Source organism: Tupaia chinensis, unplaced genomic scaffold, assembly GCF_000334495.1.
Source record: "Tupaia chinensis unplaced genomic scaffold, TupChi_1.0 Scaffold138725_1, whole genome shotgun sequence".
NCBI classification, from domain to species: Eukaryota; Metazoa; Chordata; class Mammalia; order Scandentia; family Tupaiidae; genus Tupaia; species Tupaia belangeri.
The window spans coordinates 1,164,612-1,186,733 of NW_006198617.1; the positions used below are offsets into that span (position 1 = coordinate 1,164,612).

Consider the following 22,122-nt stretch of genomic DNA (forward strand, 5'->3'; position numbering starts at 1 on the left):
GTGTAATGGCATCGTACATGAGGTCTTCATGACTGGGTAATGTACTGCTTTCCAGGCCCACCCGTGTTGCAGCAGGACTGCGCTTCATTCCTTTTATAAGTGAAGCTCCTTCCGGTGGCAGAGCACACTGTGTTCACCTCTTACTCAGCTGACGGGCATCTGGGCTGTTTCTGCCTACCACCACAACAGGAGCGATGCTGCTGCGAACATCGGTGTGTGTGTGTGGACAATGTCTTCGTTCCTCTTGAGTCTATTCCTGAGAGTGAAAAACACTGGCTTACACGGCTGCTCTATATACGCCGTGAGGACCTGCCGGACTGTATGCCAGGGTCACCGTGCCATTTCACAATCTCCTCAGCAATCATGTGGTTCTAAATTCTCCACATTCTTGACACCGTCAGCAGGTGGCTATCTCACTGAATGTCAGTCACCCTAAAGGGTGTGAGCTATTGTCAGGGTGGACTGGACCCGCAATTTCTTAAGGCTAAAGGTATAGAGCATCTTCCACGGGCTGACTGGCCATCTGCCTATGTTCTCTGGAGAAGCGTCTATGCAGATCCACTGCCCATTTATCGTTGAGTTGTAAGAAGTCTTGGTGTTGATATGTCCTGGACGCAAGTCCCTCACTACAACTATGCCCTACAAACACTTTCTCCCACTCTGTGTCTGCCTCTTCGCTCTCTTTCGGTTGGACTTATCCAGGTCAAGAAGTGAAAACCGTCATACCCAAATCAGCCCAGATCTTCTGCTGATAAATCAGAAGCCAAACTGAGCCTGTAAGACCCTCCTCTGGGGTGATGCTGTAGAACCAGCACATGCAGATTCCCACCGCAGCACTCGTAACTGACAAGTACCAGAATCACCATCTCCATCAATCAGGGATTAGTAAACTAGGCCAATCTGTCGAAGAGTGCTATGAGAAGATGAAGCTATTTTTACCCTTTTTGCTCTAATCCAAAGTGTATGATCTGAATTCTTTCTTGGTAAGTATATCTTCTTTGGTAAATTTTTTTTAAAGCTATAAAAAAAAAATCTGTATCACTTTCAGAGAGCAAGGCAGTGATGCCATTTACAGGCGTCAGCATCTCTTAAAGCACTGGTCACTGAGGCAGACTATGCTAGACGATGCTCATCTTTAGGCCAAAACCAGGGAATAGTATACTTTCGGGCAAAAATATAATTCATAAACATCAAAAATGCTTTGCTTTCCACATTTCAGCTATCTGTGATGGAAAGACTCCTAAGTGCAAGCACACTGTCCTCCTTTTCAGTGCCTGCGTCACCATGCCTTTCGAGATCAGTGGTCTGCTCGCGAGTTTCCACATTCAGTCAGGACGTGAGAATGCACTCGGCTAGAAGTATGCTTTCACCGATTTCTGAGTACAGTGTTCATTTAAAGGGAAGCCCCCTTCAGGATGAGCCTGACTAACCCTGCCCTCCAGCCACAGTCCCTGCCTAACGAGCACCACGTGGTGGCGTTCCCCAGGCCCCCTCGGGAGGGCGCATCGACCACGTACCGTGTTAGCATTCCAACTGAGTGGCAAGCTCTTTGGTTACAATCACCTGTAAAACACTGGCATCAAACACTAGCGTATCTCTCTCTCCCGGACTCCAAGTGCACCTCCGGAATAGTCTAGCAAACCAGGTAATATATCTCGCTACACAGACGAGGGTAGGATGGGCTTCCCACCGCGCACTCCCCTTCAATTTCGAATCACGAGACTGTTTTACTATCAGAAGAAATAAAACTTCACGAAACATTACGCATGGCTTTTAAAGACAGCACTGCGGCGTCCACTCTGTTCCACCTCTTCCCTAGATGCAAAGGAAGCTCTGATGGTCCAGAGAGGTCATAACTCATCCCTAGTCCAACAGGATGGGAGTGGCGAGGCCCAAATCAGAGTCGGTCTGTTTGCACCTCTCTCTGCACTGCTGCTGGTTAGCTCGGAGAGCAAGCCACGTGGTTTAACGATCACAGAGCAAGTGTGGAAGGCCCTCTACCTGCAGCTCGGCCGGGTCAGTCCACTCCAGCTGCAAACTGAAGGGGCACTCCTCTGCTCACACAATCCGAAGCCACCTCCGGATGTTGGGATTGGCGTACCTGTTCATAAAAGTAGAGCGCTCTTTCAAAGTTCTTTAGCCCGGTGTAGATCATCCCTCCGTAGTAGTAGTAACAGAGAAAGTGCTTCGCATCGTAGGCGCCATTCTCTTTACAGATGTCCATCATGTCCACGTCCAGGTACGGAAGGGCGGGCTTAAAGCACTTTGCCAGCAAACAAAGCTGTGAGCAAACCGACACTGCGTCACGATTTAATTTACTTTGGCAGGCTTCAGCAGGGTCAGGACCTCTGTAGAGTCCACAAAGCCGCAGAAACGGTGTGATTCACAAGTTAGTGACTAAATTGCTCTGAACATCAATGCATTATGGATGGGTATGAAGCGGGAACTCCAGACACAGCTCAGGGATGGCTTAACCCACTCATCACCACCAGTCACAGTGTGTCCTTCTCACTGGACTAGCGGACTAGAACGGGACCAGCCCGGTGCAATAAAAATGCAAGTCTCTCGGGCCAGCAGGTGGTCTAGTGGTCAAGGCATGAGTCCCACACCTGGCAGCTTGAAAATCACACTGGGTGCGTGTGCGTGCGTGCCCAAGAGAGGAGAATGGAGGAGAAGGGATTGCAGCGTGGCCACCCCCAGGGGCTGAGTTCTCGCTTCCTGTCTCTCTGTCTTTCTGGTGAGCGCAAGTGCCCTATAGCAAGAATATGTATCTCTGTCTGCTGTATGTGCAGGGAGCACCTGTGAAAGAAGAGATGGGTGGCTAGCGCACCACACCCTTCCCTTGCCTCTGGACTTTGAGCCATGCAAATTAAAGAAATGAACATCTCAAGGTGTAAAAAGCTACCTGGGTTTATTCTCAGGTTCTAGAATTTCATTACAAGAGAATGACTTTCTTTTTTTAATGTTACAACTGTTAATTACCCTTGCTGTTCTACAACCTTACAGCGTGGAGTACTTTGGATGTGCTGGGTTATTTCCCCTGGGACGACACTGCACCACCTCCACCACACCGCCCAGCCACCTGACCCCTCGGACCCTGCGGCCACTCACCTGGCAGAGGTCGGCATGTATTGAGGTCAGCTGATTTGTGTTCATCTGCATCTTGTCGATGGCTTGCTTAAGGATGCCAATTCCTCGCAGGGGCTGTCAGAAACGACACCTCTTTCAGATAAATTCTCAAAGGTGGCAGCATATTGGATCTTATGTTGTCACTTACAAACAAAAAATAACACTAATTGATAGGTTCCTTGAAACAGCACTATGAGGTCTCCATATACTCTCAGGGAATGTCTGTCCCCATTCAGTCAGAGCACGTTTTCCTTAGGCTGTTTCCAGGAATACTTAGACACTTCCATACCATTTTTTATATCAGAAAGCTTTTTATTTTTTAAACAAAGACCAATAATGAAAAACAGTACACTTTCTCGACAGTTCATTTCACTGACATGTAAAGACACTGAGCGTCCCTAAACTGTGTGCGTGTGCGTGCGTGCCCAAGAGAGGAGAATGGAGGAGAAGGGATTGCAGCGTGGCCACCCCCAGGGGCTGAGTTCTCGCTTCCTGTCTCTCTGTCTTTCTGGTGAGCGCAAGTGCCCTATAGCAAGAATATGTATCTCTGTCTGCTGTATGTGCAGGGAGCACCTGTGAAAGAAGAGATGGGTGGCTAGCGCACCACACCCTTCCCTTGCCTCTGGACTTTGAGCCATGCAAATTAAAGAAATGAACATCTCAAGGTGTAAAAAGCTACCTGGGTTTATTCTCAGGTTCTAGAATTTCATTACAAGAGAATGACTTTCTTTTTTTAATGTTACAACTGTTAATTACCCTTGCTGTTCTACAACCTTACAGCGTGGAGTACTTTGGATGTGCTGGGTTATTTCCCCTGGGACGACACTGCACCACCTCCACCACACCGCCCAGCCACCTGACCCCTCGGACCCTGCGGCCACTCACCTGGCAGAGGTCGGCATGTATTGAGGTCAGCTGATTTGTGTTCATCTGCATCTTGTCGATGGCTTGCTTAAGGATGCCAATTCCTCGCAGGGGCTGTCAGAAACGACACCTCTTTCAGATAAATTCTCAAAGGTGGCAGCATATTGGATCTTATGTTGTCACTTACAAACAAAAAATAACACTAATTGATAGGTTCCTTGAAACAGCACTATGAGGTCTCCATATACTCTCAGGGAATGTCTGTCCCCATTCAGTCAGAGCACGTTTTCCTTAGGCTGTTTCCAGGAATACTTAGACACTTCCATACCATTTTTTATATCAGAAAGCTTTTTATTTTTTAAACAAAGACCAATAATGAAAAACAGTACACTTTCTCGACAGTTCATTTCACTGACATGTAAAGACACTGAGCGTCCCTAACATCTACAATGGGCGAGAGCCTACGCAGAGACTGACTGGACAAGGGTGCTGCACGCTCCCGGGCAGCCCAGCTCAGCCTGGTATACAGTGCTACTGACACTCAGACCACAAGTTTATCTCCTGCCTTGACCTGAAATAACAAAAGTTGGTTTCAAGTGAGGCACGGTCAGTTTCTGGATAGAACACGAGACAATGCAAATGTTATTCATAGTTTTTAAAGATTTTTTTTTAAAGGTTTCTGTCATAGTGTGCATGCACTTGCCAGGGAGAGACAGTGAGAGGGAAAGTTAGAAATCACCCTGGGGGATGGCCATGCCACAGTCCCTTCTCCTCCATTCTCCTCCTGGGACTTTAGGCACATACACACATGTGCCCAGCATATGTCTCAAGCTGCTGGATCTGGAAGTCAAACTGCAGTCAGCTATGTGGGAGTCTAGTACCTTAATTACTACGCCACCTGCTGGCCCCAAGATTTGATTTTTTAAAAATAAGAATTCTTTATTATTATTTAATTTGCTATAGGGCACACGTACTCATGAGAGAGAGAGAGAGAGAAACTAAGCCACCAGGTCTGAGACTTGAACCATGGTTGGTCACATGAGAGTCCAGCACCTTAATTACCATGCCAAGATTTGAATTTTTTTTTAAACCAACCTTTTCAGACACAGTTTATTTGGTACTCTTGCAAAGTATCAACTAGTTCTTTTCGCTTTCATTCTCCTTCAAATCATGAATCTCAATAAAGTTCAATTAAGAAACACTACCAGGCCAGCAGGTGGTGTGGTGATTAAGGCAGTCAGATCCCACATGGCTGACTGTGGTTCATGTCCTGGACCCAGAAGTTGAAAAATACGCCAGGCACATGTGCATCCATGCCCCAAATCCCAAGAGGAGATGGCCATCCCGCATGGGGGTGCTTTCCCTCTCTCTCTGTTTCTCTCCATCAAGTACATGCACCCTATAGAACATTTTTAAAAAAGAAAGAAATACAAAAGAAACACCAAATTATGACTTGTGTAGATACCACCACAGATAAAGACCAAAGAATCGTTACAGATTAAAGGAGACTTAAAAGACACATCAATATAATGCAACCACAATCCAAGGTTTTCCTTTGACTCAGAAGGCACTGGCTGGACAGCTGGAGAAACCTAAACCGGGTGTGCAGACTTGCTGAAGCATCAGAGCAACATTTACTTCTGAACTGGTCATCTATTGCACATGCAGGACAAAATCCGAATTCTTCAGATGTGCCACTGAAGGGAGTAGTAAACTAACAGTAAATTGCAGATACACTTCTTCCAGTGATTCCAAAAGAGGGAGAAGAGGAACAGAATAAGCAATACGGTAAAAGGTTCACATCTGGGGTCAGACAGGGCGCAGCAGTACCACCACTGGCCCCACCAGGGAGAGGCCTGGGCGTGTCCTGGGACCTCAGTGAGCACACGAGGTGCCTGTGATCCTGGCTGGCCGAGACCAGGGCTGAGGGCAATGTGAAGACACTATCGAGGTGCCTGTCTGTCTGTCTGTCTGTCTGTCTCATGGAAGAAATAAACTTACAAACTGCTGAGATGCACAGAATCTGGGCGAGGAGTACATAGGAATTCTTCACACTATTCTTGTAACTTTTTATAAGGCTAAAATTATGTCATAATTAAAGTCACCGGAATAAATTTAACAAACACAAACAGCACCGCACAACAAGACACTGAGCGTCCCTAACATCTACAATGGGCGAGAGCCTACGCAGAGACTGACTGGACAAGGGTGCTGCACGCTCCCGGGCAGCCCAGCTCAGCCTGGTATACAGTGCTACTGACACTCAGACCACAAGTTTATCTCCTGCCTTGACCTGAAATAACAAAAGTTGGTTTCAAGTGAGGCACGGTCAGTTTCTGGATAGAACACGAGACAATGCAAATGTTATTCATAGTTTTTAAAGATTTTTTTTTAAAGGTTTCTGTCATAGTGTGCATGCACTTGCCAGGGAGAGACAGTGAGAGGGAAAGTTAGAAATCACCCTGGGGGATGGCCATGCCACAGTCCCTTCTCCTCCATTCTCCTCCTGGGACTTTAGGCACATACACACATGTGCCCAGCATATGTCTCAAGCTGCTGGATCTGGAAGTCAAACTGCAGTCAGCTATGTGGGAGTCTAGTACCTTAATTACTACGCCACCTGCTGGCCCCAAGATTTGATTTTTTAAAAATAAGAATTCTTTATTATTATTTAATTTGCTATAGGGCACACGTACTCATGAGAGAGAGAGAGAGAGAAACTAAGCCACCAGGTCTGAGACTTGAACCATGGTTGGTCACATGAGAGTCCAGCACCTTAATTACCATGCCAAGATTTGAATTTTTTTTTAAACCAACCTTTTCAGACACAGTTTATTTGGTACTCTTGCAAAGTATCAACTAGTTCTTTTCGCTTTCATTCTCCTTCAAATCATGAATCTCAATAAAGTTCAATTAAGAAACACTACCAGGCCAGCAGGTGGTGTGGTGATTAAGGCAGTCAGATCCCACATGGCTGACTGTGGTTCATGTCCTGGACCCAGAAGTTGAAAAATACGCCAGGCACATGTGCATCCATGCCCCAAATCCCAAGAGGAGATGGCCATCCCGCATGGGGGTGCTTTCCCTCTCTCTCTGTTTCTCTCCATCAAGTACATGCACCCTATAGAACATTTTTAAAAAAGAAAGAAATACAAAAGAAACACCAAATTATGACTTGTGTAGATACCACCACAGATAAAGACCAAAGAATCGTTACAGATTAAAGGAGACTTAAAAGACACATCAATATAATGCAACCACAATCCAAGGTTTTCCTTTGACTCAGAAGGCACTGGCTGGACAGCTGGAGAAACCTAAACCGGGTGTGCAGACTTGCTGAAGCATCAGAGCAACATTTACTTCTGAACTGGTCATCTATTGCACATGCAGGACAAAATCCGAATTCTTCAGATGTGCCACTGAAGGGAGTAGTAAACTAACAGTAAATTGCAGATACACTTCTTCCAGTGATTCCAAAAGAGGGAGAAGAGGAACAGAATAAGCAATACGGTAAAAGGTTCACATCTGGGGTCAGACAGGGCGCAGCAGTACCACCACTGGCCCCACCAGGGAGAGGCCTGGGCGTGTCCTGGGACCTCAGTGAGCACACGAGGTGCCTGTGATCCTGGCTGGCCGAGACCAGGGCTGAGGGCAATGTGAAGACACTATCGAGGTGCCTGTCTGTCTGTCTGTCTGTCTCATGGAAGAAATAAACTTACAAACTGCTGAGATGCACAGAATCTGGGCGAGGAGTACATAGGAATTCTTCACACTATTCTTGTAACTTTTTATAAGGCTAAAATTATGTCATAATTAAAGTCACCGGAATAAATTTAACAAACACAAACAGCACCGCACAACACAAAGGGCACTAGGTCAGTAGTTCCAAAACAACCACAAGCAGTAGCCTCCCTTGGGCACTGCCTTCGTCCGAGCCGCCAGTCCCTCACGGATGAGGGGCCAACTGTGCTTACAGCACAGGCTTTGGGGGCCTCACAAGTCAAAGCGCGTCCACGTGCCGGGATGCTTAGCACTGACCTGGAGTCTGAACCAATCAGCCAGCTTGTCGTGGAAGTCAGACACACATTCTAACAGAACTCCAAACATTCTAGTGACATTCTTACCTGTTTTCTTTCCACAAGTGCATTTGTTAGCTGATGGCAGAGCCCAGCAACTAGATACAACAATAACAAAATATTCAGAACAGAAATAATTACAAGGACAAAAAGCATTCAATGGAACAGCAAGTGTTATTCCGCTTACAAGTATCTGTCGCATATCGAATGTGCTCCCCGTTACAAGTACTGATGAAGAGCTGAACCTGTGAGAATAATGTTTCAAAGTCAGGAACGCTGGGCATAGAGAACTTCACGAACCTAGAATGAGGAGAAAACGGTCTCATTACCCTGACGTCCCATGGGGTAAAATGTAGAAGCAACCTGTGCCAGAAGCCCATCCTGCCTCCAATACTCTATTAAAATTAAGTAAGTGATGATGTTCTAAAAAAATTAAGAACCCAAGTAAATGAGGTTCTCCAAGCCTGGTCAATTAAGATTTGGGATACAGACAGCACAGGAGTTAAAAAAAAAAAAAAAAAACTTCAAAAAGTCCAATTTTCAGAGACCAGCAGATGGAGTAATGTTTACATTGCGGGACTCCCATGTACATGACTGTGGTCTGAGTCCTGGACTTGGCAGCTTAAACTCATGCCGGGCACAGGTGCGCGTGTGTTCAAAATCCCGAGAGAAGAGTGGAGAAGGGATTGTAGTGTGGTCGTCCCCTTTGGGGGGTGATTTCTCTCCTTCTGTGTCTCTGTCTCTGTTTCTCTGGCGAGCTCACGCACCCTACAGCAAAAACCTCTCCTACAAAAATAGTACAATTTTCAAAGCAAAAAGCTCCATTAAACATGCCTAATCAAGAAGCTAATACTTGTTGGGAGTTAGCATAATGGCTATGTCGTTAAACTCCCACATAGTCGACTGCGGTTCAAGTCCCGGACCCAGTGGCTTACATTCATGCCAGGCATGTGTGCGTGCCTGCCCAAGATCCCGAGAAGAGAATGGAGGAGAAGGGATTACGCCTTGGCCATTCACCATAGGGGTGTTTTCTCCCTTTCTCTTGGCTCTCTCTGGTGAGTGCCAATGCCCTCTAGCAAAAAAAAAAAAAAAGCAGCAGCAGCAGCTAATACTTGTGAAGGAACTACAATACATATTTTTTTTTTTTTTTGCTAGAGGGCATGTGCACTCACCAGAGAGAGACAAGAGAAAGGGAGAAAACACCCCTATGGTGAATGGCCAAGGCGTAATCCCTTCTCCTCCATGTGTTTCCACTTTTTGGGATTTGGGGCACACACACAAACACACACTTGCTTGGTGGTTTCCTGGTATTTTTTTTTCAAACCACCAGATACTGGAGCTGGCCCTAAACATAAACTTTAAATCAAAAGAAACCTTTTGAAGTTTCTTCTCCAATGTGGTCAGGACTGTGACTCATTTAAAGCGTAGTTGTAATCCTAAGCCATAGGTGGAGAGAATAACTTCTTTTTATAGTCTGACTTAGGAAAAAGTGCTATAATTGGCCTTCCCAGTAATGTGTCAGTAGTGGTTCATTAATTGTGACAAATGCAGCATGCGAATATAAAGTGTTAATAATGAGGGAAACTGGTGCTGAATATGTAGGAACGTTCTCTACTTATTTGCAGTAATTCTGTAAATGAATACTTTTGAAAACTAAAAGTTTATGTTAAAAAAAAAACAAAACCTCAGTTGTAGGACAGCAGATGACACGTGTAGTGGTTAAAGCGCTGGATTCCCACATGGCTGACCGTACCTCGAGTCCCAGACCCAGTGGCTTGAACATCACATCAGGTGTGTGTGTGTGTGTGTGCGTGCCCAAGACCCCAAGAGATGTTTGGAGGAGAACGGACTGCGCATGGCCATTCCCCCTGGGGCTGATTTCTCATTTTCTGTCTCTCTGTCTCTCTGGCAAGCACAGGTACCTTATGGCAAAAACCTACAAAGACAAAAGAAACCCCTCAGTTGCCGTTCCTGCTTTGAGGTGAGCATGCCAAAGGGGCTGAGGGATGTGACTGGCTGGAGTTCGTGGCAGTGGCTCAGGGTGGAGTTACTGCTGCCAGGACTCAGGCAATGCCGTGGTCTATCTGGGAGAATGACCCGGGAACTGGCTGATGGGCAGGGCGGAGAGGAGGGAGGACAGGGCGACCCATGCAGAGTAACTCAGCAGTGGTGCCACCAAGTGCCATGAGAAACTTGCCAGGCAGGAGTCAGAGATGAGTGTGAGGAGAAAGCACATAAGCCACCACCACAAGCTTCTCAAAAGAAGGGGGGAATGGTAGCAAGTGGCATGGTGGTTAAGACACTGGATTCCCACATGGCCAACTATGATTCGAGTTCTGGACCCAGTGGCTTGAAAGTCACTACAAATAAATAAATAAATGTTCAAAAAATTGAACTATTAGGACTAATTTTGAGAAAAATGAAACGGAAGAATGCTGTTACCTGACCACAATTTCTCCCACACCCTCCTGTTTGTCTATGTCCCTCTGTGCAGCATCATGTAACTATGCCAACTTACACCTGTGATTACAATTCGTAATGGCCAAGTGTGTCAGAGACAACTTCACCTGGGGTCCACACTGGGCCACAAGGCACTGTGCTCTCCATTTACGCACTGCATACCGAGCTCACGGGGGGGTGTACATGTGCTCCCCAACCTACTGCGGTTACGGTCCAGTAAACCCAGGATAAAGTCAAAACCTCCTAAGCCAAGGACCATCTGCAGATCCAAATTCAGGGTACTCGGCCACCAGTCTGAGAGTCTTTCCATGCATTTTCTTTTTTATAATTTCTTTTAAAAATTATTTAACTTTGTTGTCGTTGTTGTTATTATTATTTATCTGATCAGAGAGAGAGAGAAAGCAGGCTGCTGAGTCTGGGACTCTAACTGTGGTCAGTCATCCAGTGCCTTCGCCACCATGCCACCTGCTGGCCCCTTTCCATGCATCTTCTGTCCTAAGTGATATGCAGTGGTGACGCATGCTTTCATGTACTTCGTCTCACCGACAGATACGTACGAGGGAGTTCGTGTGTGTAATCGTGAGCTGTCTGTTCTGCTAGGGAGTCAGGAAAGCCATGACGTACGTTTTTCTATGCAAAAACACGTCATGACTTTTTTGACTACCCAATGCGTAAGAAAGCAGGAGGGGGACCAGCAGTTGGCATAACAGCTATGTCGCTGGACTCCCACGTAGTCGACCACGGTTCGTGTCCCGGACCTGGTGGCTTAAACTCACACCAGGTGCGTGTGCGTGCGTGCCCAAGATCCCGAGAGGAGAATGGAGGAGAAGGGATTGCGGCGTGGCCATCCCCCCCGGGGGGGGGGTGATTTCTCACTTTCTGTCTGTCTGTCTGGCGAGCACACGTGCCCTATAGCAAAAACCTCTCCAAAAAAAAAAAAAGAAAGCAGGGGCACTCCTCACTATCACTCCAGGACTGTGCAACTGTGGGGATGCTCTGAGCTGCGCTGCCAGGATGGTAGCTCGCGGAGGCCCGGCGTGCCCGAACCAGAGTGCAGCCGAGGAGGCATTTCTGTAACTTCTCTAATTGTATGGTCATGCCTAGGTCCTGGGCACCGGACCCTTTCTGATGCGTCTGTGCCTCAGGAATCCCAGCATGAGGGAAGCTAGGCCTCTCGTCAGGGCAGTTTTTTTTCTGCGTATGCGATTTCAAATTTCATGATAACCACAACGTCCCAATTTATAATACAGTAACATTAAGAGAAAAAGATTTTTTCTCCTTTTTCTTTTCTTTAAGTTTTTGCTACAGGGCACGTGTGCTTGCTGGGGGGGGGGGTGGCGGGGAGACAGAGAGAGAGAGAGAGAGACTCTGAAATCACCTCCCAGGGAGATGGCCACACCACAATCCCTTCTCTTCCATTCTCAAACTCTTGGGATTTTGGGCACGCGCACACACGCACCCGGTGTGTTTTCAAGGCGCTAGGTTCTGGACTTGAACCACCATGCAGTTGGCCACGTGGGATCCAGCCACTTGAACCTTTGTACCACCTGCTGGCCCAAGAGGAAAAGGATTCTACTGTTAGGTACACAGAGTTACAAGGGATCTCAACTGAAATAAAGCCTACTTAATTTGATCTTAGAAAGCTTCAGTTTGTTTGAAGGGAATTCTGAGCAATGCTGCTTTGGGCCATGGCCATTCTCATTCAGTGTATCCCACCATTTCCTGTCCATCACTCTTCCTATGTTCGTTCCCTGTTAGAAAACGTGGACAAACTTATGGATTATGTGAAGAGCAGTATTCAGATAAACGCAAACTTCAGTGCCCACAACTGAGGTGGCCATTCATTTTTTAAATTTAATTTTCAAAATTTATAGAGTTTAAAATATTATAAAAACTGGACAAAACATACTAAGCCATGACTAGCTGAAGTTGGAATGAGTAAAATGTAACCCCTATGCTAAGACTTCAGTTTTGTAAGAGTTCAATGTAGTTTACATGGTTTACTTTCTACACCAAAACAATACAGCCGGCAAGTACAGAACGGTCCGTTTTAAACAAGCACAAAACGAGAGAACTGCCTCTTACAAAACAGCAAGGACGCCCAAGGAGTGCTCCTGTACATCCAGAGCCCCGAGCACAGTGTCCAGGTGGGATAAGTTCTTCGCCAGCAGTTCCCCACTCTTGTTGATCAGTTCGCAAAGCTGGGTCATTTGCCCTGGAAAACAGAAACGCCATCATTCAGGTACAGCACTAACCAGACCTCAGCTCTGACCACAGACGCATACCTCCTGGCTCAGTGCCAGGTGATGTCCTGTCACAGGGACCAAAGAAGTCAGCAACCTGCCCACAGCCTCAGAACGATTCCTAGCTAAAGATCACAAGAGCCCTCCCATTTACCTCTGGCCCTTGAAAAGGTCTTCTTTTTCTCCATCCCTTTCCCCAGTTCCCTAAGCAAGAAATGTACCACCGCCCTCATCACCACCGCCCTCACCTCTCTCTCGGCATCCGAGTATCACCAAATACGACTGAACTTCACTTCCTACCTCAGGGCCATTCCTCCCTTCCTTAATTTGGATCCTCAGTTCCTGTCCGGGCTACACTGTGAATCTTCTCAGCAGTCCCCTACTTTGACCTTTCTCTCCTCTAGCCATACTCCACCTTGGCATGTGTCTACTCTCTCTAAAACAGAAATGCAATACTTACTCCAATGGCTTTAAAAAGTTCAAATGGGACCAGACGGTGGCACAGCAGTAACCCTCAAGGCTCTGCAGAGGCTGACCTACAAGGGAAAGTTCTCGGTTCACATCCTAAGAGTTCCTTGAGTGTGCTGGGCACAAGCGTGCCCACAGTCTGGGGGAGGACCGCAGCATCAGGACCCTGCTGGACATGCTGCCTCTCTTGTTCACAGATGAAGGGAAAAAAATGGGGAGAGAAAAAAGTCCACATGCCTGCTCTGGCTTCTGATGGCCCTTCAGTAATGTGTCCCTGCCACCTCTCCTGCCTTACCTCCTGCCATTCCCTTCACACTCCTACCCTTTGGTCACACCAAGCTCAAGAGATCACCATTCCAAGTTCTGTCTTTATGCTTCCGCATGTGCCTTTCTCACGTCCCTTGCTCCTTGACTCGTGTTAGCAGAGAGCCAGCCTGGGCCTTCCCCATACCCTCATCTCACCGCCACTGCCCCAGCTAAGATGGATCGCTGTCTTCTCTGTGGCCTCTGCATGCATGGGGTTGCGGTGGCTGGGAAACCCAGGGGGAGGAACTGTTTCCCCAGCTTCAGAGTACAGTGCTCACTTCTCAGCCAATCACCCGGCAGCTAATTAGTTACTCTCCTAATTGATCCCTGGATCCTTCCCCAAAGTGTCCAATATAATAAGGCCCAAATGTGTTCCTTTTTTGATGGTTACTCTGATGACAGACACCACGGCCACACTCCGCTGACTTTCCTGGTGGTTATGGGGGCATATAGAAATCCATGGGCATGAACCTCAAGTTTCTTCCTTTGATATTTCTACATAGTAGCTGGGTGATTTTTTTCCTTATTAAAAGAACACTCAAATAATATAATCCTTAAAATCCATAGTACCTGTAGTTGTTTGTTTTGTTTTAGGTTTTTGCCATAGGACATGTGCACTCACAAGAAAGACAGAGAGAGAAAAAGTGAGAAATCACTCCCGGGGGGTGGGGGTGGTGGCCATACCACAATCCCTTCTCAATTCTCCTCCTGGGATTTGGGGTATACGCGTACACCTGCCCAGCGTGATTTTCAAGCCACTGGGTCCGGATCTCAAACTACAGTCAGCCACATGGGAGTCCAGTGCCCTAACCATGCTGCCACCTGCTGACCACAGCTAGGTACTTTTATTTAATTTCCTGAGGTTCTACAGCACAATACTTTTTTCCCTTTTATTCCCTCTTATAGTGCACGCATGCACACAAGCGAGAGGAGCGCCCTCCGCAGGGTCTGGTGAGGTTGCAGCCGCCTTCCTCCAGGCCTGGGGCCTAGGATCTCGGGCACTCCCACGTGTGCCTGGTGTGCTTCTGGCTGACCAGGCTGGGATTCACACTCAGTCACCGTGTGGGATCCAGCTTCTCTAGAGCAGCGTGTTACTGCTGCAACACAGCTAGCCTCATAACATGTCTTAAATGAGAATATAGCAAAAACTAAGGAACTATCCTACCTACATATGCTGCAAAACAAGACTAAGCAAACGTCTGTGATCTCGTTAGGTATAGCCTTTCAGGGTAACACAATCTGAACTGAGAAATTCCAACTCACTACTATTTTATTAGTGAATCTCACTGGTAGGTGTGAGATAACCTTCCAGTTGAATAAAAAAATTTAAGTCCACTACTCTAAATACATTTTACAACAATTTGGAAGATCGAGAAATAAGTGGTTCATCGGTTTTTCCCCCAATTAACCAATACTGCGTTGAGACAAAAGCTGTGATTAGATGGAAGGTGACTTGGCCAAGGTCACGCACGTCCTAGCACCTAGCAAGGAATGGCCGTGAACAGTAATTTGTAGCTGTATTTATTGCACCCCACAGGACAGGCTCCGACCCCGGCGCGTTCTCAAGGCTTCTCTCATTCAGCCCTCACAACAACTCTACAAAGTAGGGCCTTCTTTTTAATTTTGCAGATGAAGAAACTGAAACGAAGAACGGCTGAAAGAGCCTTCGATGCCGGCATCGAATTACTCTAATTCCAGGTCCAGGGCTCTGTATTCAGACGTTGACATGAAGGAACGAAACAACTTGAAAATTAAGGGCACAATCCCCGTGGCAACGGTTCTGCCCCTAGACATGGACTCCTACGAGCGAGAGCTCCCTCGGCACTCCGTAGGACCAAAATAGGCGCGGAGGCTCCGGAGCTGCGCCGGGCGGCAGCACACGCGCCGGCCACGGCGAGCCTCCGGGCCCAGGCGCCCAGAAAGGACTCGCCTCGCGCCGGCTCCCCACTGCCTAGTCAGGCGGCGGCTGGGCGGCGGCGGGACTGGCAGGGAGGGGCACCCAACCACCCACGGCGGGCACCGCGACGGGGTTGCGGTGGCTGGGAAACCCAGGGGGAGGAACTGTTTCCCCAGCTTCAGAGTACAGTGCTCACTTCTCAGCCAATCACCCGGCAGCTAATTAGTTACTCTCCTAATTGATCCCTGGATCCTTCCCCAAAGTGTCCAATATAATAAGGCCCAAATGTGTTCCTTTTTTGATGGTTACTCTGATGACAGACACCACGGCCACACTCCGCTGACTTTCCTGGTGGTTATGGGGGCATATAGAAATCCATGGGCATGAACCTCAAGTTTCTTCCTTTGATATTTCTACATAGTAGCTGGGTGATTTTTTTCCTTATTAAAAGAACACTCAAATAATATAATCCTTAAAATCCATAGTACCTGTAGTTGTTTGTTTTGTTTTAGGTTTTTGCCATAGGACATGTGCACTCACAAGAAAGACAGAGAGAGAAAAAGTGAGAAATCACTCCCGGGGGGTGGGGGTGGTGGCCATACCACAATCCCTTCTCAATTCTCCTCCTGGGATTTGGGGTATACGCGTACACCTGCCCAGCGTGATTTTCAAGCCACTGGGTCCGGATCTCAAACTACAGTCAGCCACATGGGAGTCCAGTGCCCTAACCATGCTGCCACCTGCTGACCACAGCTAGGTACTTTTATTTAATTTCCTGAGGTTCTACAGCACAATACTTTTTTCCCTTTTATTCCCTCTTATAGTGCACGCATGCACACAAGCGAGAGGAGCGCCCTCCGCAGGGTCTGGTGAGGTTGCAGCCGCCTTCCTCCAGGCCTGGGGCCTAGGATCTCGGGCACTCCCACGTGTGCCTGGTGTGCTTCTGGCTGACCAGGCTGGGATTCACACTCAGTCACCGTGTGGGATCCAGCTTCTCTAGAGCAGCGTGTTACTGCTGCAACACAGCTAGCCTCATAACATGTCTTAAATGAGAATATAGCAAAAACTAAGGAACTATCCTACCTACATATGCTGCAAAACAAGACTAAGCAAACGTCTGTGATCTCGTTAGGTATAGCCTTTCAGGGTAACACAATCTGAACTGAGAAATTCCAACTCACTACTATTTTATTAGTGAATCTCACTGGTAGGTGTGAGATAACCTTCCAGTTGAATAAAAAAATTTAAGTCCACTACTCTAAATACATTTTACAACAATTTGGAAGATCGAGAAATAAGTGGTTCATCGGTTTTTCCCCCAATTAACCAATACTGCGTTGAGACAAAAGCTGTGATTAGATGGAAGGTGACTTGGCCAAGGTCATGCACGTCCTAGCACCTAGCAAGGAATGGCCGTGAACAGTAATTTGTAGCTGTATTTATTGCACCCCACAGGACAGGCTCCGACCCCGGCGCGTTCTCAAGGCTTCTCTCATTCAGCCCTCACAACAACTCTACAAAGTAGGGCCTTCTTTTTAATTTTGCAGATGAAGAAACTGAAACGAAGAACGGCTGAAAGAGCCTTCGATGCCGGCATCGAATTACTCTAATTCCAGGTCCAGGGCTCTGTATTCAGACGTTGACATGAAGGAACGAAACAACTTGAAAATTAAGGGCACAATCCCCGTGGCAACGGTTCTGCCCCTAGACATGGACTCCTACGAGCGAGAGCTCCCTCGGCACTCCGTAGGACCAAAATAGGCGCGGAGGCTCCGGAGCTGCGCCGGGCGGCAGCACACGCGCCGGCCACGGCGAGCCTCCGGGCCCAGGCGCCCAGAAAGGACTCGCCTCGCGCCGGCTCCCCACTGCCTAGTCAGGCGGCGGCTGGGCGGCGGCGGGACTGGCAGGCAGGAGCACCAATCACCGAAGGCGAGGCACGCCGACGGCGCCAATGAGCGCTCGGGAGGGCGCACGGCGGAAGTCACGCCCCCAAACTGTCAAGCTCAGCGCCCCGCGGCAGGGGCCCGGCCGGGGGAGGAGGGGCCCGGCGGGCGCGAATCCGGCCCCGGAGAAGCGGCTCGGACTGAGAGGGCGGGCCCAGCCGTCCGCGCTGGAGCCTGAGGATGCAGGCCCGTCCGCTCACCCAGGCCCAGCCCCGCGGCCCAGCGCCTCACCTTGAGCCGAGAGCTGCCGGACACTGTTCACGAACTGCTCCAAGGCAGACGCCATGTTTCCCCCGCGCGGCCCGAGCAGCAGGAGCAGCTCGCGCGGGAAAAGGCGGCCGCTCTGGGAGGAGGGGCCGCGGCTACCCACCCGACGGCCTCGCGAGCGGCCCGACGTCACTTCCGCCGGCTCAAGTTCCGCGAGAACTCACCTAGCTGGGAACGCGCCACCGTTTCCATGGAAACAGTTCTGCGGCCCGCCGTACCGGAAGTTAGCGCTTCTCTGTCCCCGGTCTAGTCTGTGCACCTGTGAAATCCCACCCTCTGTTGAGTGGGGACCATGGGCAAAGGAAGAGACAGAACTCGTAACTAATACACGTTTTCTGGTCCAGATTTTGCCGGAAATGGCTGTGACGTTTTCGGTCTGGCCGGTTCCTTCACACACAGCCTAATTGCCCTGTCTCCCATGAGGTTTTTCCTGTGAGGTGACAGAATGTAGACACTGGCCCTGAGCACTCTGGTTCAAGTCCCGTTACCACCACTTAGTAGTTGTGTGACTTTGGGCAACTTACTTGACCGTCCTATGCCTTGTTTTATTCTTCTATCAAATTCTAACCGTGCCCTCTACCACCGTGCCTAGCACATTTTGGAGGGAGAAGGAGGGCTTCAAAAAGTTCACAGAATATGCATATTATGAAAGTTATGCATAGATTTTAAAAAGTTTTGCACCAAAATCAACTCCTACTTTAACTGTTTTCCATGAACTTTTTCGAATTCTCATAGCAAGAACTATGTCCTCCACCAAAGCAGAATAGCCCACCTGGGATTGAGTTCTTCCTCACTTGGCCCCCAACGCGCTTTGCTCTCCTCATGCAGCCACTTCTACTCTGCTGTAGAAGTTCATCTCCATCGTCGACACCATGTCTCTAGAGTCCCCAGTTGTTCCACTTTTCTGTTTTGTCCTGCTAGAGAAAAACGGAAGTGTTTTGAACATCCTCCATGCTGAGCCCAAGCTGGGGCCTTGACTATTCCTGGGAACTGATAAAGCATTTACGTTGTTGCCCAGAACATGGAAAGAAACAAACCCTGGCCCTGTGCCTAACTTCTTAAACTGACATAAATTTCATGCTTAGCCCCCTAATTGCAGACATCCTTAGGTAGAAATTGTCTGCTGCTGTCCATCGAGAGGTACGCCACAACTCACTCTGTAAATAAGTTCCCCTAATCAATATTTTAGGCTCATCTTCCTGGTCTTCAGTGCTTGTTTTGGAATCCCAACCAGTACCACCTACTGCCGGCTTGGAGCTCTCCCTTGCGGGAACTCCCCGTTGGTACTTTGGGAGCAGTTCCAGTCCCTGTTCCCATTATTGTAGTCAAGTCAGCGAGAAATAAGAGGACGTCCAGACATAGCCAAATACTGGAGTTTATTGCAGGTGCCTTATGGGAGGACTCATGTCTCTCAAAGATCCTGCAACCCTGAGTGAAAGGAGAGGCATGCTTATGAAGGCAAAGATCACCATCAGTTCTGGGCTGATGTGGCGATTACAATGGGAAATGAGGAGCGGGTGGAGAGGAAAGGGAGGGGGTTCCTATGCGAAAGCAGTTACAGAACCTGAATGAAGCAGGTTAATCTTTTTTTTTTTTTTTTGAGAGAGGTTTTCGCTCTAGGGTGCATGCGCTTGCCAGACAAACAGAGACATAGAGACAGAAAGCGAGAAATCACCCCCCAGAGGGGATGGTCACGCCACAATCCCTTTTCCTCCATTCTCCTCTCAGGATCTTGGGCGCGTGTGGCATGAGTGCTAAGCCACCGGGTCCGGGACGCGAACCGTGGTCGACTGACTACGTGGGAATCCAGTGACATAGCCATTATGCTAATCCCAGGTTAATCATTTCTAAGGGCACTCTCCAGACTGTTGTTCAATGGTCCCCATGGCTCCGGGCAGGGATCTGTGACTGGTAGTTACATTGGAACATTTGCAAAAAGGAACATCTAAAGAAAAAGGTTTCAGGCTATTAGCAAAGATAGTAAGACTACTAATCACTATTTACTCTGGGCAAAAAGAGGAAGCAAGTATGAAGTTCAACGACCACCAAACAAAACAGTATCCCTTGCTCCTAACTGGTATGGAGCTCCTGAAGGTCAAGCATTCCTCTCGCTAATGTGTTTCCCGATAGAGCCTAGCACAGGGTTGGTGTGTAGTCAGGACTCAGTAAATAAACACGTATTTTAAGACTTCATCTGATATTTATTTATTGAGCACCTTCAACAGGCAGAACTATGCAGAGAAATGTGCTGGTGAGTAAAAACAGCTTTAGCTCTTCTCTCCTGCGGGAAACACTTAGGAGGACAGTAGGATAATGGGGGCTGGTACAATGGAGAAATGGAACATGCGACAGAGGAAACGGACCCGACCTTGAGGAAATGGCACAAACCAAGCTCTAAAGGAAGAGAAGGACCCAGTCTCACGGGCACAGTTACTAGTATATGCTGAACAGCAGTGCTGGAAGCCACGTGGCTAACCAGGGTTCTAATCCCTAGCCTAGACGATGAAACGTGCCAGGTGTGCCTGAGATCCTGAGGCTGGGGGGAGGGAACCACCTCACAACCAGGCCTTGTCATGGGAGCCTGTCTCTCCCTCTTTCTGTCCTCCCCCTGTAAGAATAAAGTTAGACTATCCTGTCTTACAAAGATAAAGTCTAACCTTTGCCTCTTTCACTTCTGTACTAAAGCAGATGCTGCTGAAGTTGTGGAAACCTAGGGTAATTCGTTAACACCTTGCAGGGAGCCCAGAGCCATTTGTAAACTAGTCTGGCAAGCTAGTTTAGCACCTTACAGGAAGCCCGGACCCTTGTATTGTAAAAGTCCCCCCTTCTGCTAGCCCCGGAAATCCAGATCAAATGCTCCTGCAAACCTGACCAAATGGCTACAACTGTAAAGATAAACGTCTTTGTCTTGCCTGAGCAAGCAACTTCAGGGTCGCCATAAAATTACCCTTGATACCCCTTATCTTGCTTCCTCACTCTCTCCTCCCCTCACCCCACGGACTCATGTCTATATAACCTGAATACTCCTTTGTTCGGGGCTTCACTCTTAGCCATGTCTTGTATGACTGAGAGTGGAGTCCTAGCGCGCTAGCAATAAAGCCTCTTGTATTTTACATCAAGAACCGACTTTTGTGGTTGATTGGGGTCACCGTTGCCGTACCACTCCCTGGACAAGGAGGTTCAGCGAGTTGCTGGCAAAAACCTTTCACCCCCACCACCTTATTAGAGCACACACACAATCATGAAAAAAAAAATCACTTTTAAAGAGGAGGAGGAAGGTCCCTGAGTGCGGGGCCGCATGTGTTGAGACGCCGTGTTGGAAGCAGTATGCCGTTTGAGGCTGAGCGACCGGAAGGTCATCGCATTTGGAGCTGAGGCTGTGAGCAGGACCGGGGCAGCATCAAGTCGTCTGTCTTAAGGTTACCAGATTTGATAGTGTCACAGCAGAGACATGACTAGACCCATATAGGAAGGCCCCAGTTATGTATCCCAGGCCACCACGCACATGCCAGGGGTGTGCGTCCCATGATTCATGCTGGTCAGGGGTCGATCATGAAATAAGTAAATAATAAACTTTTTTTTTTCTTTTGGAGAGGTTTTTGCTATAGGGCACATGCACTCACCAGAAAGACAGAGAGAGACAGAGAGACAGAAAGTGAGAAATCACCCCCCAGAGGGGGTGACCACGCTGCAATCCCTTCTCCTCCATTCTCCTCTCGGGATCTTGGGCACGTACGCACACGTACCTTGCATGAGTTTAAACCACTGGGTCCGGGACTCGAACCACGGTCGACTACATGGGAGTTCAGTGACATAGCCATTATGCTAACTGCTGGTCCCAATAATAAACTTTTAAAAAAGAAGAAAAATCTAGCCTGCGGCCTGGTGGTTAAGGTAGCTGGATCCCACATGGCCAACTGCATAGACTGAGTCCTGGACCCAGCAGATTAAAAAAACACACCAAACGTGTGGGCGTGTACTCAAAATCCCAAGAGGAAAGTGGAGGAGAAGGAATTGTGTACTTTCTCATCCCCCCCCCCACCATTATCTCCCTCCCCCTTCTCTCATCAGTGAATACACACACCCTCTAGAAATTGAGAAAAAAAAAAATCAAGAAAGACAAAGAAGTAGAAGATGGGACCAGCAGATGATGTAATGGTTACGTCACTGGACTCCCAGGTAGTCCACTGCAGTTCAAGTCCCAGACCTGATCATTTGAAATTCACGCTGGGCGCGTGTGTGTGCATGCCCAAGATTGCAAGAGGCAAATGGAGAAGGGATTGTGGTGTGGTCATCCTGCTGGGAACTGATTTCTCATTTTCTATCTCTCTGGCAAGTGTATGCACCCTTTAGCAAAAAATATCTCAAAAAAAAAAAAAAAAGTAAAAGAATAATGAAACTGGACTTCGGCTGGGTCGTGGTGGTGTGGGCCACTAGGACACTGTTCCCCACAAGTCTGGTTCAACTCC

General features: G+C 48.1%; 1 protein-coding gene across 2 annotated transcripts in view; it reads right to left on the bottom strand.

Annotated features, from left to right (window-relative positions):
* Positions 1-17,790, bottom strand: part of COPS3 (COP9 signalosome subunit 3) — a 31,819-nt gene extending 14,029 nt beyond the window's left edge. The window contains exons 1-6 of one of the 2 annotated variants that reach the window (XM_006161635.3): positions 17,618-17,790; positions 12,615-12,744; positions 8,257-8,369; positions 8,118-8,167; positions 4,015-4,107; positions 2,102-2,281 (exon numbers count right to left, since the gene is read on the bottom strand). In XM_006161635.3, the coding sequence (XP_006161697.1) occupies positions 2,102-2,281; positions 4,015-4,107; positions 8,118-8,167; positions 8,257-8,369; positions 12,615-12,744; positions 17,618-17,672 (621 nt within the window). In that variant the 5' untranslated portion in view covers positions 17,673-17,790. Of the gene's footprint in view, positions 1-2,101; positions 2,282-3,111; positions 3,265-4,014; positions 4,108-8,117; positions 8,168-8,256; positions 8,370-12,614; positions 12,745-17,617 lie in introns of those variants that run through there. The other variant, XM_014592912.2, reaches the window with a different exon arrangement.
* Positions 17,791-22,122: the final 4,332 nt, after the last annotated feature.